This window comes from Pholcus phalangioides, unplaced genomic scaffold (assembly GCF_987345545.1).
Source record: "Pholcus phalangioides strain wild (caught in Gottingen) unplaced genomic scaffold, Ppha-v1.0 ptg000008l_1, whole genome shotgun sequence".
NCBI lineage: Eukaryota > Metazoa > Arthropoda > Arachnida > Araneae > Pholcidae > Pholcus > Pholcus phalangioides.
The window spans coordinates 13733983-13753404 of NW_028301601.1; the positions used below are offsets into that span (position 1 = coordinate 13733983).

The 19422-nt window shown below is 39.7% G+C and overlaps 1 protein-coding gene across 1 annotated transcript; it reads left to right on the forward strand.

Annotated features, from left to right (window-relative positions):
- The first annotated feature begins 2188 nt into the window (after positions 1 to 2188).
- LOC149083860 (OV-16 antigen-like) lies at positions 2189 to 15182 on the forward strand. The gene is made up of 3 exons (XM_089235223.1): positions 2189 to 2257; positions 3845 to 4001; positions 14989 to 15182. The coding sequence occupies exons 1-3, from the start codon at positions 2189 to 2191 to the stop codon at positions 15180 to 15182; spliced, it is 420 nt and encodes a 139-aa protein (XP_089091349.1).
- Positions 15183 to 19422: the final 4240 nt, after the last annotated feature.

A 19422-nucleotide genomic window follows, 5' to 3' on the forward strand; every position in this document is an offset into this window, starting at 1 on the left:
TAATTTTTTTCCTTTAGCTCAAGAGAGATTCCAAATTTGTTTCCCGGATATTAGATTTTTCTAGTTGAATTGTGTAATGCGGCTTTAATACTGTCCGAAAAGATGACCGTTGCTGCATCAACTTCCTCCTTGTTTGCATGCCGAAGCTCGAGAACATCGTCAACATCTAGCAAATCCCTGAATTTATTCCAGTCAGTGGCAAGGCAGAAAGGAACATCTTGAGGTCTTGTTAGATCAATCGTGAATATGATTGGATAATGTGTTGAGTTGAGACCAGTGAACGATTCTAAGTCAACATTATTCCGAAAGTTTTTAGAAAGACCATAGGCGGGGTACATCCGGTGTACCCCGCCCTCCAGGGTGGTGTGTTGGTGTGGAACTGGAGTGTATTTGTAGGCATTTGTTTCTACACCATCTTTCCAGAATTCTACCACAGGAATTTGATCTGTTACTGCAGAAGGAAGGACTTTTGCAATTCCAGTCCCCAGCCAGTAGAATTGGATTGTTGGTTTTGATCAGAAAGTTAAGTAGATTCAGGTCAAGTCTGTTTCTAGGTGGCTTGTATATTGCACATAGAGGTATTGGATGCCTGTTAATAAAGATGGTAACTGCCAGATTTTCCATGGAGTCGGAGTCTGGTGTATCAAGTTCTTTAAATGGTATATCATTTTTGATGAAGACTGCTATTCCACCTCCTCTTTCGTTTAGTCTATCTTTTCTGAGGCAGGTGTAGTTAAATACGTTAGTGGTGTGTGAAGGCTTCAACCATGTTTCGCATACGAGGGCTACATCAATTTCCATGTCGTAGAGTGCCCGCCCAAACTCTCTAAGGTCATTTCTCAGACTTATGGCATTCCATACGCAGTGGTTTGCTGCTGGCAAGTCTTGGCGTGCTAATTGTTGGAGTGTGAGATTATAGTTATCAAAAATTGCAGTATGTAATTTGCGCAACCGAATTGTAAAAATTTGTTTTTAATTTTTATTGAAACTTTTCTTTAAAAATTGTTTTTAAATAAAAAAAAGTTCAATGCGTAGAATTTCACGCGTAGAATTTTTTAAAATTTATTTACAAAGAAATTCAATTTTTTTATGGCTGAAATTTTATCCCGATTTTCGATCTGGAATTTTTTTCCCCCTAGCATCGCTAGGTCACGGGAATTTTTTTTTACAGGAAAAAAACTCAAAAAACAGCCGATACGAGCGACTTTGGTGGAAATATGCAAATGAGACGGTAATAAGAACTTTCGCTCCTAATCTACGACCGTGTATGTGGACCTGCTACTCTGCCGTTGCTAGATTTGTGGCTTGGATTGGCCTACAATGTGTTATACCCTGTGGTGGTGGTCATGTGGAAAACATGCTGCTGTAATAAACGATTTGGAGGCATTCTGTTCGTTGTTTGCGTATCTTTTCTTTGACTTGTGTACGTCAGCGCCACCTATTGGCTATTTTTGACCTAGCCCGTGACCTAGCGATGGTAACACTGAAAGCCGTTTTTTATTTCGGTTATTTTTCCGGTTTTTATGAATTTTTAAAGTTTCTACGGACTTTTTGCCCATCCAGTATGTAGAAATTGTGCAATTTGGTCATGAGCGGTCAGAATCGGGTTATAACGTTTTTTATGATTATTACAGTCGAATCCCGTTTTAACGAATACCGTTATAGCGAAAATGTCGTTTTAACGAACACTTTTTCTAATCCCCTAGAGAAGTTTACGTAGGGACATTTTTAAATAACCTGGAATTCCTTTATAACGAAATTTCGTTGTAACGAAGTGATTTCTACGGTCTCTTGGAGTTCGTTATAACGGGATTCGACTGTATTTGAGAAACATTACAAGCCGGATCGATTGTATAATTTGTCTCGAGATTATCTTCTGGCTCGGGAACTAATTCCGAATTGCAAATTTCTTGTACCATTTTCATCGGCATGGACATTCTATTTGCGTGTATTATTTTTCTACATACACGGTACTTCCTATACTTTTATTTTGTATTTCCATGCCAATTATTATAATTTATCATTGAAACGGCAGATTTAATGCGTGCAGTCATTTTTAGAAAGTTTCCGGACCCTTAATATCGCAGCTTTTAGTTATTTTCCTTTTTCTGCCTGCCTATTTCGACCGTTTTTAGTGCCTAAACTTCCGCGCTCTAGTAATGAATCATTTCCATCGTTTTATAATGTGATGTGCCTATTGGTGTACAACCACGAATGCCACGTTTACCTTGCTCATCTGAAGCTAAACATCATCCAGGTTATGAGACATTTATTTAAATGTGAAACCGTTCAAAACTGTCCAAGTCATCTTAATATTGGCCTGTAGGATGAGCAACTCAGCAGGCCTCCCCAGATGTTTAAGATAATGCATGGTAATTGCTGTACCAGGTAAACAGAGGTCCTCTACAGCAAGGGGCCATTCAAGTATTACGTCAGCATCGATAGAATGTGTGTGTGTGTGTGTGTGGGGGGGGGGGTGAATAATGCTTATGCCATCAGCCACCTTTTAGGGAAAATATGAAATATTGTTGATGGCATCTTTGTTGGAAATGCCAAAAACGAGAAAAACCTTTCCCTCGTTTGTGAGTACCTGAACTAACTTTCACTTCTCTACTGATTAATCCTCTACAGACCCTCCTTATCTATAATTATTATAATAGACCTCTACAGACCACCCCTCCTGTCCTATCTCCTTATGTGGAGGATCGGCTAAACCTTTTTGTCTTCACTCAGTGAGTCACATGCGCTGTTCTTGAGTCATTTGCTGGACTCCCGTACATAAGCGAACACGTACTCTTCGAACGGGGGGAATGTGATTCACCGAGGGTTTGCATGGTGAGCGGAGGGGGGACGGTGATTGCCTGCTTTCGCCCTGCATTTGCAGGACAAGCGAAGAAACTGATACTCGTGAAAACAATTTTATGTGACCGCAAGTGCTTTGTGCGTAAGTGGGATATTGAAAAAGGAGCAAACGCACAATTCATTTATTTTACTATTTCTCTGAAATACTTTATCAGGTGTGTTGTAGGGCCACCTTGTACTGTGAAAGAAATTGGTAATAATTGTCTAAAGAGCCAAGGCCAAACACTGTAATAATTCCATTAAACGCATCGATTGCTAACTAGAAAGGAATCACTTCAAATTACTCAAATGGTTGTTTTTAAGCAATCGTTCCGATATTGATTGATAGACCAACATCTCTCCGGAATTTAGAGTAACCATGGTGACGAAGACGAGAGCTCAATAATTGAAGGGCAATCCAATCAGAGGCGTACGCAGGATCGACCTTTGGAGGAGGCACAAAAGGCTTAGGTGGAACGCAATGAATTTCTAAAAGAGAAATTATGAGTTCATAGGCCACATCCATACACCGGTATCGCCCTTACGAAATCGCTAAATACGAGATTTGACTGGATAATAAGGGCCATTCAAGTATTACGTAAGCAGATTTCCAGCCATTTTTGATCCCCTCCCCCCACTTGTTAGCAAAAGTCAGCAAAACACTGACCCCCTTCCTCCCCTGTCAGCAAAATTTCGTCAGCAGCTTAGAATATTTCATATTCTTCAAAAAGGGGTGGTTGATGACGTAAGCATCCTTCAAACACCCCCGACCCTCCCCCCTTGTCATCAAAAGTCAGCAAATCCGATACTGACGCCATTCCATTAATGACCACAGAGGTATTGGGTCATTCAAGTGGAATGACCCACTTAGGGGTCATTCCACTTGAATGACCCCTAAGTTGGAATATTTTAATGTATGTTAGTTTAATATGAAAGTCTGGTACCGTTAGTGTCCAAAGTTCGTATGATTGATGTGTTTTCTCATTGTGTTTATATTGAGAAGTTACCGTTGCGTGTCATACAGGTTGTGTACAACGAAGAAGTCGAAGTGAATTTAGGGAACTTGGTCACCCTCTGGCATTCCTCGTATGAACCTAGTAATGTATCATATGGCGGAGCTAACAGCAGCCTGAAGTATACTCTGGTGATGATAGGACCAGGTAAACATTAGTACGTGTTATCCTCATGATATTAATGAGTAATGATCACGACTACAGCCCAGAAGTGTCCTGTAAGTGCTAATGCGGCCGCTCAACCTTCCTTCCTGGAGGTATGATTGAAATTTGAAAAATGCTCAAAAGAAGTGTTCAAAAATTACCCTGTACCAGTTTTGAGAGTATAACTAAATAGAAAATAATCTAAATTTTTATACGGTCCTCGGTCCTCTAACTTTCAATTAGAAAGTTATGTTGTCCTGTCTCTCTTGATACGAACAACAACAAAAAAGAAATTCCTAGTTTTCAACTGATTTCTAACTATTCGCTGCTAAAAGTCAGAAAAGTTGGGAAGGACAGCATTAAAATGCGGGAAATTGTGATTAGTTTCGATTTTTGAATTCAAATATCATAGCAAATATTCTGCTTGGATATGCCGCGGGTGCTTTTTCGTGTGCCCATTACTAGATATTCAAATCGAATGACATTGCCAGACATGATTCCAGACACAGATTCCTGTACACATTTCGAGGAGTTTATTTACGATACATAAATAATCATGTTACATCGAACATACTAATTCGATTAACGCAGGCGCTCTCACAATAAGAATAACAATTTAGTCACTCACCCATTTTTCTCCATCGAAGCTTGGCCCTTTCCCATTCCAAGAGAGAGAGAGTTCGAAATGCGACCACCCTAAGCTAAAATATTAGTCTTCTCTGCCGAAAAAACTCATGTGTTTTCACACCAAGTCGGTGAAGACTCCTGCTATAGGTTGAAAGCAATCGCCTGATCTCTATCAAGGTTTCCATTGGTCAAGAGGCCCATTGTCTGTCTCAGGTGACGAGAGAAAATTGTGATTGTGTTGCGCAACTTGTACGTATTTCAGTACACAAGTGCGTCGTGGAATTCCTGGCGAGGGAAAAGTGAACACACATGTGTTGCTTCCAATGTATTTATATGTGGTTTGTAATTTCGGGGGGAGAGAGAGTGTTGGGTGCGATCATGGCAGAAACATGGAATTTTTTTCCGTTGGCCTCAGGAGATACGGCGGCAACAACTTTCCAATTGTTTTTTTAATTGCAAAACAGCACACATAAATACATGAATACAGAATACAAATAATGTACAAAATAAATGAAGACAACAGAACAAAAGACAAAGCATACACCATGCAGCTCTTAGGGACCCATAATGGAAATCGGAAGACAAGGGGACAGTTTAAAAAATTAGATTTTTCAATTTTGTGACACACACTGTATATTCTCACTCTTAAAACTGGTTCAGGGTAATTTTTGGACGAATTTTGAGCATTTTTTTATATTTGAATCGTGCATGGACGGTGGATGAGATAAAGGCCGCATTAGGACTTATTATAAGGCTATTTCTAGAGACAGAGTCAAAAGTGTTCAATTTCGGTTTTCTTTAGAAATAGTTTCGAAATTCTTTTGTTACTGGTATTTCGTTATAGAAATTAAAAATGCGTAAATAAGAAATATGTGGAAGTTACTTGCAAGTAATACATGCATGTGTTTGAATATTTTTCAAAATGGATATGCAGTAAGAAATATAGAAAACATGCATTTTAAAAGCATATCTGCCTTTTTTAAAGATTTTTTAATGCATTTTTCTCATTTTTGGTAAATATTTCGGAGTTTTTAGCTTTTTTTTTCAGGATACTTTTAAGTGCATATTTCAAGTTTTTGATGGATATTTTGGTATTTTTTAGTACATGTCTTCGCATTTTTGAACGCATGTTGTGCCATTTTTCAAGTGCATATTTTAGCATTTTCAAATATATATTTACACATTCTTGGAACGTATTTTACCGCATTTTTAGTGGCTATAATCCGGGCTCTAATCCGGACAATTCGCGTCGAAATATCACATAATTAATGTATATCTGTCAATATGTTCTCACAAAAAACGATTCATTTCCAAGCTAATCGCTGATGTGGAAAGTTAGATGAACATTTACCAACAGTAAAACTAACCGTCGACGGTTTATTCATCACGCCAATGTTCTTAACAATTTAAGCGGCAGTGACGAGATATCTCGCCTCCATAAAAGCCTCTTATTTTGACATTGAAAAGCCTAGAAATTTTGTAAAAATAATTTCTCAATCGAAACACTTTCCCTATAGTTGCACCTGCTGGAGATCCGTAGAAAGCCTACTTCATTAAAAGGATATTTTACATTTTGACATTTTGTTGGGGGTTTAGTGATTTAAATTACCGCTTAAAGGGTTAAATAAGTAGTCGAGACGGCCGATGTGACGGGGTGGACAACCGAATAATAGACTCTGTTGACCAAGATAGACTGACCGAGCGAGTGCATGACCGACAGAAAGTGAGATCACTCGCTCGACTTTGGCATGCAAAACACTCTCATTTACTTGCTTATTTTCTTGGCCATTCGGTGTACAGAGTGGTCATAATTAAACTGACACTACTCAGACTTATATAGTGCCCATTGTGATGGAGGTATTTTGATGGAACTTTGTGTGTAGGGCATATAGACCATGGGGGGGGGGGGGGGAAAGAGAAATTCAATAAAAAAAATAGTTCAATTTTTGACCACCGTGTGAAAAAGTGGCACTTTTTTTTATCGCATATATCTTTCCCTATGCAAAATAACGAATAAACAAAGTTTCAATGAAATACGTCCACAATGGGCGCTGCATCGGTCGTAGTGTCAGTATAGTAGTTAAATTTATCCTATTCAGCTTAATTATACTGAGCGGTCCGAAGCTTAATACTGACACTACCGCGACCTATGCAGCGCCCGTTGTGGTGAAACATGCTTTATTCGTTATTTGTACAATGGGAAAAAGATAAATGCGATAAAAGTGCCACTTTTTTCATCTGGCGGTCAAAAATTGAACTTTTTTTTTACTCAATTTGTCTTTTCCCCCCATGGTCTATATACTCTATATACCAAGTTTCATCAAAATACCTCCATCGGAATGGGAGTTACATTAGCGTCAGTTACCACCCGGTATTACTCACTGTCTCGGTCTCTCGATCACTTAACCCTGGGAAACAAAACTGTCTAGGTCACTAGCTGTGGTGGACCCACCGCTGTGGTGGTCGAGTGGTTATAGTGCCGGACTCGTGATGCGAGGATCCGGGTTCGAACCCCACAGTGGTGGTCGGCTGAAGTTGGTTTTCTGTGGTTCCCAACTTCAAGGAGCAAATGCGAGCCGATCTCCCCGTTAAAAAGTCTCGCCACAGAGAGCAACAGTCCTACAACGGTAAATCCTTCAACCATAACACTTCACTCATAGTTAGTAAAACTGGGGGCAGATGACAGCACTACACATAACAAGCATTACACAGAAACAAACTTTACGTCAGGTTGCATTACACGTACACGCACATTCCCGCATGTACCGATTCGTTGGGGGGTTCCGCGGGGGGGGGTGCATGTGCGGTGTAGCAGTAGTAGGTAGGGGCTCGGGGATCCATGATGTTCTTAAGTCAGCCACCTCGTTGGGCAATTTGCCTGTTGTGGCGTTGTATTTGTATTTGTACTCGTTTATTCTCTCGACCATTTATGCTATTTATTTATGCAATATTGTTGGCCATTCAAGACCTATACAAGAGGACACGGTAGATTTATGAAAGGCGGTTGATGACGTAAGCATCATCCAACCCCCCCCCCCACGTGTCATCAAAAGTAGTCAGCAAATCGGAAACCTCTTCCCCCTTCCACCGATGCTGACATAATACTTGAATGACCCCTGATACACTTGAAAGGAAAAGAATCAACCGCCTAAAATTCTCAGGAGAGCTGCGGAATTTCTGAATGGGAGAAGTTTTATGTAAGAGGGTATAATTATGTGCAGTATAAAACATTGGAGCTCCTTCTGGGCAAAAACTAAGTGACGCTTCGACAGATTGGTGGACCTTTTTTTTTGGGGGGGGGGGGTTGGCCACCATTTTCGCAAACCGCACCACCGTGCGATTATCTTCTTACATATAAATGTGAAAGTATGTACAGGGTGATTATAAAAAAACTATCCCGACATATGGGCCCCTAACTATCATACCATTCACAGAAACTGAATGAAATTTTGGCATAAGGTATTTTGATGTATGCGCTCAAGAATGATATGGAAAACAACACTCTAACAGTTACGGTTACAGTGAGAAAATTTCGAAAATATCAAATGGCAACACCAAGTTTTTTGTATTGGAATGTGATCTCCATTGTGAAAAACCCTAAATAGCGTTCGAATGGCAACTGTAGCATGAAAATCACCGGCAGTAGATAGGCTAAAAGTGAGGACAACCAATAAGGACAGAGAAGCAGCATAAAATAAAGCATTTTATTGTGTTTTCCACATGACCTTGTGGAGGACTAATCAGTCCTTGTGGGATCTCAGCCGAAGAAACGGTGTGACGAATGAAACGAACATTAATGCTCTGGTGCACGGCAAAGTCCTTTTTACTTTTTCCTTGCCTAGCTCCGGGCATTTTCGTGCTACAGGTGCCATTCCAACGCTATTTAGTGTTTTACAGTATGGAGATCGCATTCCAATACAAAAAACTTGGTGTTGCCATTTGATATCTTCGAAATTTTCTCACTGTAACCGTAAGTGTTAGAGTGACACTGTTGTTTTCCATATCATTCTTGAGCGCATACCTCAAAATACCTTATGCCAAAATTTCATTCAGTTTTTGTGAATGGTATGATAGTTAGGGGCCCATATGTCGGGATAGTTTTTTTTTAATCACCCCGTATGTATGTATGTTCTTTATACAAATCTACAGTTTTAGGCCGATCGTCGCCAGATTTTGCATATATACCAAACAGGACCGGGATTGAATCGTAGGCTACTTTAAAATTTCATCAGAGCTGGGTAAGTGCCCGAAATGGGTGAAAAACTGACGGGGAACAATGGTTCCTGGGCTCCAACAGTCACTTCCGGAATGTTTACTTTGGTTACCGTGGTTCCCTAACAATGCGTTTCAGACATGCACATGCCTTTACAATGGTTTGTTACTTGTTTTTAATGGTGCCAGTATTATAGTTTATTCCTTTATAACGGTTCGTCATTAGTATGATTTAGTTTGATATTAGTATGATTTAGTTTGATATTAGTATGATTTAGTTTGATATTAGTATGATTTAGTTTGATATTAGTATGATTTAGTTTGATATTAGTATGATTTAGTTTGATATTAATATGATTTAGTTTGATATTAGTATGATTTAGTTTGATATTAGTATGATAGTTTGTCATTTAGTATTTCCAGTAACTGAAGAAAACCCGGGCAGAGTGCCGGGTATTTTTGCTAGTTATACATAAACGCCGGTAAAAATGATAAATTTAAAGAAATTTATCAAACTCACCTAAATGGGCTGTGATTATGCATAGTTAACCGAATTTATCGCATTTACTGTAAATATAAATGTTTATAGAAACTCATACATGATTTGTGAGTTTTCAGATCTAGATGGACTCCTTAGTAGTGACCAATTCCCGTCGCAGTTTCTTCATTGGATGGTCAAGGATATTCCAGGGAGTGACGTGTCGGAAGGAACTACCCTGTGGCTCCTTACCTTCCACCTTTTTCCATAGACATACCAGGTAAGTTACATAATTCATACTCAAAAAAGCCGATGAATGTGTGATTCATACAATTACAGCTTGCGTTTATTGATTAAATAAATCATAAAATGTATTCAAGGGTGGAGCTGACCTATTCTGCTGCCAAACTAAAGGGTGTGATAGACGAGCCCAATCGGAACATGAAACACCCTACCAACCCTGTTCAATCATGAACCGTTTTCGAGTTACGATCATAGAAGAAAAATGCGTCAAGCCTGATCAAAAAAGATCTGTGAAAACTATGCAAGACCTACGCGCAAACTGAGCACATGTTTCGAAATAGCAGGAAAAATCATATAAGGCTGGTATTACACGGTAAAAGTTTGATAAAAGTCCTTTTATAAAACTTGAAAAATCTAACCAATAAGATTATCGGTTGCATTTGCTCGAATGTTACCTATGAGCTTTATTGGTTGAATTTTTTGAGTTTTATAAAAGGGATTTTATCAATCTTTTACAGTGTAATACCGGCCTAAGAGAGGTGACATCATTTCCATCGAAATATCTGGATTTATTGGCGAGCGACAAGCGCTGAAAGATTGGCAAAGGCTGAAAAATGGCATTGTAGCCAAAATTTTTAATTGCCAATTCCGTAAACCTCTTACCCCTTCTTGCTACAATCGGGTAAATTTACCAAAAACTTGTCCATTCCACCAGATATTTAAAGATCCTACAACAAACTGTACCGGTGTTGTGATTCGGGAGAAATTTAGACTTTAGTTTGCAATACGTCACTGAAATCAGTCTGTCGAAGTAGATATTCGCTGAACGTTCGGAATTTGCGGTTACGGATTTTGGCGTAAAAAAAAATATTTTGGCAAAAAAAAAAAATTGGTATATTTGAGGAAAAAAATCCTGAATCCCTTGTAAGGTGACAAAACACCACCTCAATCAGTGTATTTGTATTTGATGGCGCGCTACAAGCGTTGAGAGATTGGCGAAGTAAAAAGTCGAATATTGCCGCCAAAAAAATGTACTAAAATGTCTACGGCAAACCACTGTATATTGCAAAAACGAAAGTCTAAATTTCTCCTGAATCATAGAGAACACCGATATAGTTTGTTGTTGGAACTTCTTTCAAAATCTGGTGGAATAATGGAAATGTTTTAGGGAAATTTTGCCCGATTGTAGCTAGAAGGGGGTGTTCGCGGAACTGGCGATTAAAAATTTTCGCTAGAATTTGATTTTGGCTAGAATCCAAAACTCTTTTATTTTCATCCCTATAATAACTAGAAGTGAAGTTATTGCCAATTAAGTGAAACGACTTTATTGATCTTAGGGGCCGTTCAAGTATTACGCAAGCAAACTTTTAGCCATTTTTGACCCCCTTCCCCCCTGTCAGCAAAAGTCACAACGAAACTCTGACCCCCCCCCCCCGTCAGCAAAATTTCATCATCAGCTCTGCCCCTTTGAATACTAACGCATATTGGTGGGATCAGAGACGTACTCGAGGGCGTAAGGGGGGGGGGGGCATAAGGGGGCTCCCCTCCCACGATCAAAATTTTTTTTTATGCAAAAAATATTTTTCTAATTGAAATTTTGGGAGAAAATACCTTTATATGTTATTATAATCAATTTCTGTAATTTCAATGTTATTTGAAGAACTCAAAATTTATCTTCAATAAATTTATTGCGACTCACCTTCTAAGCCGTATAATGATAAATCACATAAAGGCCCTTGGGCCATGGACCAAATATGGCCCGGGGGTTATCTGATGCGGCCTCCCTCCTCAAACCTAATTTCGTAAAAATGAACTAAGCTGCACATTTACAGATCGCTTAAGTGTCCCGTGGTACAATTCCAGAACATTTAAGCGGCCCGTGGCACATTTTCAGATCACTTGGATCCGCGAAAAATTCAGAGATCACTAATGTAGTTCTGTGTAGGGCACTTATGGGGGAGGGGCAGGATGTTACTTCAAGTGCCCACAAACTATCGAAATGTTTTCTCGTTTTTGGCTCACCGGGTAAGATGCCATTAAGGATATTTCATATTTTCATAAACGGTGGTTGATGACGTAAGCATTATCCAAACCCCTCCCCCTCCCTCCTTGTCATCAAAAGTCAGCAAATCGGAAACCCCCCATCGATGATGACGTAATACTTGAACGGCCCGTATGCTGTGAACATCTTTTGTTAAAACCTGGAATTTCTTCATTTGGGGGGGCTCTTGTGGTGTTTTTCTTAAATCGATTATTTTCGGTCAGTCACTGATTTCGAATATATCATATTTTGATCACCCTGCTGTTGATTGTTCTCCTTCAAAGTCCTCCCAAATGGTTCTTGTGAGGACAGGGACTGATAATTCCAAGAATACGAAGAACTACTGTTCGTAGTGGAGACAATAAATTTTGGTCTTGCCTTTTATAAAACTCCGCTGAAACTCAATTTGAAAATGAAGTGACCACAATTTTTCGTTGAATGGACTTGTATTTTCCAAATACCGAAAAATTTGATGAAACGTTTGATTTAAATGTTTTTGAAAAATATCACTTATCAAAAATGTTATGCCTTTGTTAATGTTACGAAAATGTTATCACTGATCGAAATGTTATTGGTACAATAGTATAGGACATTTGATCAGTTTCGTTAAATAAATTAAGTCAAATTACTAACTATTTACTCGAATTTTAATCGATCTTTAATCGGATGGATCGAGTCGATTAATTCTCAACTGTAATTTTTAACTGCGATGAAAACAATCGATCGATTAATCGGACCAGCCCTAGTTCCGACATAGGGGGCCATTCAAGTATTACTTGTCAGAAAACTTTACTGACACAGGGGTACAACAAAAAACGGCGACTTGACCGCAGCAAAAAAAAAATTGCTACCGCAGGGAGTCCCCCATCGAGAGGTTAGCGCACCAACCTCTCGATGAGTATAAAAAAACAAGCCTGCCGTTCGGAATCGGCGATAAATTGTAGGTCCCGGTCTAATTAGCCCTCGTGTGCAGAAAATGACCGTGGTGCGACAAAAAAGATCAAATGACATAGGGGCCATTCAAGTATTACGTAAGCAGATTTTCGGCCATTTTTGACCCCCCCCCCAACCTCCCCTTGTCAGCAAAACACTGACCTCCCTCCCCCCTGGCAGAAAAATTTTGTCAGCAGCTTAGAATATTTCATATCATCAAAAAGGGGGTGGTTGATAACGTAAGCAACCTTCAAACTCCCCCCCCCCCTTGTCAGCAAAAGTCAGCAAATCCGACCCCCCCCCCCCCCCCCGATGCTGACGTAACACTTGAATGACCCCCATATCAAATGCGACAAACTTATTGGCCCACCGCCATGGAATAACTTCGACAAATTCAATCACTATATTCATCTATGACAAATTCATCACTATATTCATCTATGACAAATTCATCACTATATTCATCTATGACAAATTCATCACTATATTCATCTATGACAAATTCATCACTATATTCATCTATGACAAATTCATCACTATATATTCTATAAACCTGGCACGTAACCGGTCAATTTGTCGCACTCAACTTGTCGCGCTCAACTCGTCGCGCATCAATTTGTCGCAGTGCCAATTCGTCGCTGTACAAATTCGTCGCAGAGCCAATTCGTCGCGATACAAATTCGTCGCAGAGCCAATTCGTCGCGATACAAATTCGTCGCAGAGCCAATTCGTCGCGATACAAATTCGTCGCAGAGCCAATTCGTCGCTGTACAAATTCGTCGCAGAGCCAATTCGTCGCGATACAAATTCGTCGCAGAGCCAATTCGTCGCAGAGCCAATTCGTCGCGGTACAAATTCGTCGCAGAGCCAATTCGTCGCGGTACAAATTCGTCGCAGAGCCAATTCGTCGTGGTACAAATTCGTCGCGGTACAAATTCGTCGCAGTGACAATTTGTCGTGTAACCAATTCGTCGGGACGTCAATTTATCGCAGAGTCAACTCGTCACGCGATCTGTATGTAGGTTTTTTGTCTCATACGTGAAAAAATAAACATGAAAAAAAGTTTTTTCCATCAAAAAATGCACACAGTTTACTAATTTTTTTTTTTTTGTCATTTCGAAAAAAATCATCGAAATTAAAATTGCAATTGATATTAATGTTTTTATTATTTATTATTCATTTTTGTAAATGTTAAAAAAATCATTTTTTCTATGATAAAATTTTAAAATTCTGCCAACATTAACCACTACAGTATCTCCACAAGAACCTGAAATAATTAATAATTTAATTTAATTAATATTTCATTTTCACCGGATAAGCCACACTTGTCGCTTTCTCTCGAGATTTCCATTACTCGTAGCGAGGGGAGTTGGGGCGCACACCGAGATGATAAATTGCGATCACATACATTTTCAAAATTTAATTTGCACCGGATAAGTTGCTCAAGTTAAAAACTTAAAAAATCCAACCACTAAAGTTCATAGGTTACATTCGAGTAAATGCAACCGATAATCTTATTGGTTGAATTTTTCAAGTTTTATAAAAGGACTTTTAGAACACTTTCATAGTGTAATGCTGGCCTTAGATATATTGTCGGTAAAAAATTCCTCAAAGATGTATTCCCTACATGGCAGATAGATATTCAATAGTGAATTAGGTCCATTCAAGTATTACGTAAGCAGATTTTCAGCCATTTTTGACCCCCCCCCCCTTGTCAGCAAAAATCAGCAAAACACTGACCCCCATCCCCTCCCAGCAAAATTTCACCAGCAGCTTAGAATATTTCATATCTTCCAAAGGGGTGGTTGATGATGTAAGCGACCTTCAAACTCCCCCCCCCCCCCCCGCCATCAAAAGTCAACAAATCCGAAACTCCCTCCCCGATCCTGACGTAATACTTGAATGACCCCTTAGGCAAATTGTGCTTTGGGATGAGCATTGATCCTAATTTATCATCTTGGTGTGTTCCCGCAACACCCCTCGCTGCGAGAAATGGAGATCCCGCCAGAAAGCGGGACTGCGGCTTATACGGTGAAAATTTAATTTTGAAAATTTATTTTATCGTAATTTATCATCTTGGTGTGTTCCCGCAACACCCCTCGCTGCGAGAAATGGAGATCCCGCCAGAAAGCGGGAAGTGTGGCATGAATACCATGAAAACTGAATTTTGAAAATTTATTTGATCGGCGTACTGACTCTGCGACAAATTTGTACCGCGACGAACTGACTCTGCGACAAATTTGTACCGCGACGAACTGACTCTGCGACAAATTTGTACCGCGACGAGTTTGTAGCACGACGAATTGACGCTGCGACAAATTGATTGCGACGAATTGTCGCGCGACAAGTTGAGCTCGACGAATTGACCTAGACCCAACCTGGCACTATACCATTGTCAAACGGCGCTTATTATATTTTGTGAAATATGCTAATTCATTAACTCTGTTTCTTTCCAGGACCGCATCTCTACAAATTTCTGCTTTACGAGCAGCCTCTCAATGCTGACGTATCCTACGGCCTGATGAAAAGCATCATCAGGATATGGTTCGACATCCGAGAATTCACAAATGAGAATGGTCTCGGAGACCCGGTCGCTGGTAATTTCTTCAGCTCGATTTCTGGTCTGTTTTCGTACGACACGGACACCTAATGCAGAGCGAAACAAGAACGCGACGATCACAACAAGGGCCTGTCCTGTCCGTCGAAAATGCACGTGATTCTTTTACAACTGAATGAAACGCCTATTATGAGCCATGTATCATCTGAAGACTATTAAATACAATCGTTGTTGTCAAGAGAACCATACGCTGCAACAATGATACCATATCTTTTGCAGAGAGTTAGCGTACACCAATTCTTAGAAACATTTATTTTATTGATTTATTTACATGCAACAACACAGAAAACATGAACGCACCCTTTATGTATACCAGGGCTGGAGAAATCTATCGTCCGACCTGCGCGGGGCATGTATCATTTTCGACCATATATACTCGACGCGGGGATACCCTCCCTTATCCCTAAATTTTGAACATTTGCGTTTTTAAATTTCTTCATCGACGATGATGCAAGTGTTCTCTTACGCACAATGCGTGCAATTTTTTAGAAATGCTTTGGCAGCCATGATGCAAATGTGTGTAGCCTCATCGTATTTATAAAACTTGAAAAATGTAACCTATAAGTCTATCGGTTACATTCGAGCGGCTTATTGGTTGGTTTTTTTTCCAAGTTTTATAAAATATCTTTTACCAAACTTTTATGCTGTAATCCCGGCCCAAGTTGCGTCGGGGTGTCTATCACCAGTATAGGGATATGTGATTTTGTTATTTATACGAAATAGATGCGAAAAATGGGAAATTCTGCCGCGTTTGATGAAATAAAAAATGCGGAAATTTGATTTTTGTCACTTTTCTTGCACGAAATCTTGATAATTTACATTTTTCGAAGCGAAAATAGGCACTATTTCTTTTTTTTTTTTTTTTTTTTTTTGCTGCGCAATTGAAAGGCGACTGCCCTTTTTCGAATGATAAATTTCGTAAAAAAATTTTCTGATTTATCAAGGAAACAGTTATTTTCCGGATATTATGCTGAGGTGAGCTCGGAAAGAAAAGTCATCACATCTCCGCCGGGACTCGAACCCAGGCCTCTCGCATACCGGGCAAGCATGCTACCATCTACACCACTGGAGACACACATGAATCTACCTTCCTAATTTCACGCACTGTGTCGTGAGGCGCTGAAGTAGAGGCAGTAGTAGCCTCTCTTAAAAGGAGCCTCTCTTATCCGGAAAATAACTGTTTCCTTGATATCTCTGGCTGAGAAAAAAAGCCATCTATATCTCTCTAAACCGTTCCATCCGGGGGCCATTTCCTGAAGTTAAGAGAGGCTACTAACGCCTCTACTTCAGCGCCTCACGACACAGTGCGTGAAATTAGGAAGGCAGATTCATGTCTCTCGAGTGGTGTAGATGGTAGCATGCCTGCCCGGTATGCAAGAGGGCCTGGGTTCGAGTCCCGGCGGAGAACGTGATGACTTTTCTTTCCGAGCTCACCTCAGCATAATATTCGGAAAATAACTGTTTCCTTGATATCTCTGGCTGAGAAAAAAGCCAGATTTATATTCGTTCATTTAAGACTGCTTCCCAAAGTGGGCGATGGAATGGTCCTGGGAGGGGCGATAGAAGCTACGGATTTAACAGAGGATCCTATGGGGTCACTTTACTGGGAGGGAAAAATTTCTGAAGAAGGGGGGGGGGGGGACGATGGAATGAAAAGTTTGGGAAACTGTGATTTAACATCATTTAGTTATTTTCATTACTTATAAGATTATTCATTAAAGTCGTTTCACTTAATTGGCAACAACTTCGCTTCTAGTTATTATAGCGATGAAAATGAAGCAGTTTTGGATTTTCCAGACACTGGAATATAGAATAAATCCCTTTTTTCGAATGAATAAAAACAGTTTCAAAAAAATTTTGACGAAATTAATCATTCGAAAAATGCCAGTCGCCTTTCAATTGCGCAGCAAAAAGTGAGCACCTATTTTCGCTTCAAAAAGTGTAAATTATCAAGATTTCATGGATAAGCAGGTCGTTCAAGTATTACGTCAACAAATTTTTTAGCCCCCCCCCCTCTCCTTGTCAGCAAAATTTCGTCAGCACTGCGCCCTACCTCTTAACGCCAATTGGTGGGATCAGAAACGTTCGCGGGAGGGCGGGCGGGGGATAAGGGGGCTCGTGCGCCTCCACCACTGACGAAAAAAAAAATTTTAATGCAGAAATATTTTTAAGAAAATTAAAATTTCGCGAAAGAAAATACCTTTATATATTATTATAATCGATTTCTGTTATTTCCAAAGTATTCGAAGGGTAAGAACTGAAAATTTCCCTTTAAGAAATTCATTGTGACCCACCCTTTAAGCCATATATGGTAAACCCTTGACCCGCGCACCAAATGTGGCCCTGAAGGTTGTGATGTGGCTTGCCCCCTCAAACCAAATTTTGTAAAATGAATTAAGCGGCACATTTACAAATCACTTAGATGGCCCGTGGCACAATTCAAGAGCATTTAAGTGGCCCTTGGCACATTTTCAGATCACTGAAGTAGGCCTCAGAGATCACTTTCACATTCAAAGATCACTTAAGTTCGCACGCATGGCACGCCATGGCATCAAGTGTAGCACGCGGACGCTTTCAAAAAAAAATTGAAGAAATTGAATTCAATTTTTTAAAAGCGTTTTTCAGAATTCTTTCCAACACTTAAGCAATCCTTTTCTTACTAATGATAGTCTTGTAAGCTGCCAAACTTGTATTTAGTAGGCTCTCTGGAAATAATTACCAATGCCTTTCTATTCAGCTTTTCATCTTTGGGAATAATTGCTGGATGTCCCACGTGTACGAGACTCAGGATCTTCCGCATGAGGCACATGAATATTGAATAGCGCAATTATACTACATATCCATGAATTCTTGGAGTAGAGTGGGGTGGGGGAGGGAGGCTAAGCTCTCGTACGAAATTTACTGGAGATTGGGGCCCTTAGCTCCCTGAGTTTTTAGGTTTCGGTGTCTATGCTCAACGTTGCGTAAGTAAGATGAAGCCAAAGTAGCCAAATTCTTTATAGCCAGTAGTCTTTTTCTGAATTCGTTAACTCAACATAAGGAAACGGGTCGTTTTTTATCTACTGTATGTACAGGTGGAATATTCGACGCTTAACCCACCAAAATGTCCTTATTTAGTGACGCAACGCATATTTGAAGAACTGGAAGAGAAACATTCGATAGGTTTTTATTTGAAAGTTTATCTGAAATTATATATATACATACAAAAAAAGGATATCGTTCAAATGGAAAAGAAATATGTTTTTCACGCAATTTTTAATACACGATACACGTAAAAGTTTATTCACGTATAGCGTCAGCTTCAAGTTGGTGTCATAATCTTTCATGCCATGAGGATTATTTTTTTATTGCAGTAGCTGAAGAATTTGTTCGAAGATGGAAAACGCAGACTTAACCAAGAATTCGTCGATGCCCATTAAACATCATCAACCCGTGGAGGGCTTAGTAATATCTGATCATTGTTCCTTCTATAGAGGAATGGTGACGTCGTGCTAAAAAGAACTTGTTTCGAAAAGGAAACATTTCCACTTTTTTTTTTTCAGAAATGCACTTTTCAACGGTTTCTGAATCTTTGTGATGAGATCCGTCCGATTATGAAACAGGGTTGATTCAAACGCTAATATTTTTGGTAGAAATCACAACGTAGAATTAGTAGTTTCTACAAAAAGGCGAAAATAACATATCCATCGCTATATGTGTATATATACAGTATATATTGATATATATTGTAGCCTCGTAGGGTTGAAACTACTATTTTTATTTTCAAGAAGGGACTGAAAATTTACATCTGGGGGGGGGGGGGAAAGGAATCCGGCTTACAACAAAATATACACCGCGTGGGCGACATCACAGCAACTTCATTCGAACTATTCTCGAACACGACTGCCACGAGAGCGAATCTCGGGCGCGCCAAATATATTCTCGAATACGGTCGGCCTTGACCGTCACAGACTCCCCCTCTGGTTTCATGAAACCGTCTCGGTATGAAACCAGGAAGAGTCTTCAAACATAAACAGTACGGTGCATGTAAACAATCAAAAATATTTGACGAACACATCTCAATAGTGGAGGGCAAAAAAAATAAAAATCACACATATTTTCAAAAATAATATATATATAGTTCATTCTTCACGAGAACGATGACTTGTAGGTAGATCAATCTATACCACTTTTTCGGAGGGCGGCCTCGTCGACGCATAGGCATCACCGGTGTCTGTGCAATGTTGTTGCAGGGTCGAAGTGCTGATGTACGATACACTCCAAGCGGTATTTG

Excerpts from the sequence above, each read along its gene's own strand:
- LOC149083860 (XM_089235223.1), top strand. The coding sequence starts at position 2,189 with ATGTGCCTATTGGTGTACAACCACGAATGCCACGTTTACCTTGCTCAT. Across the intron at positions 2,258-3,844 it reads TGAAGCTAAACATCATCCAG|TTACCGTTGCGTGTCATACA; the intron begins GTTATGAGACAT and ends TATATTGAGAAG. Across the intron at positions 4,002-14,988 it reads TCTGGTGATGATAGGACCAG|GACCGCATCTCTACAAATTT; the intron begins GTAAACATTAGT and ends GTTTCTTTCCAG.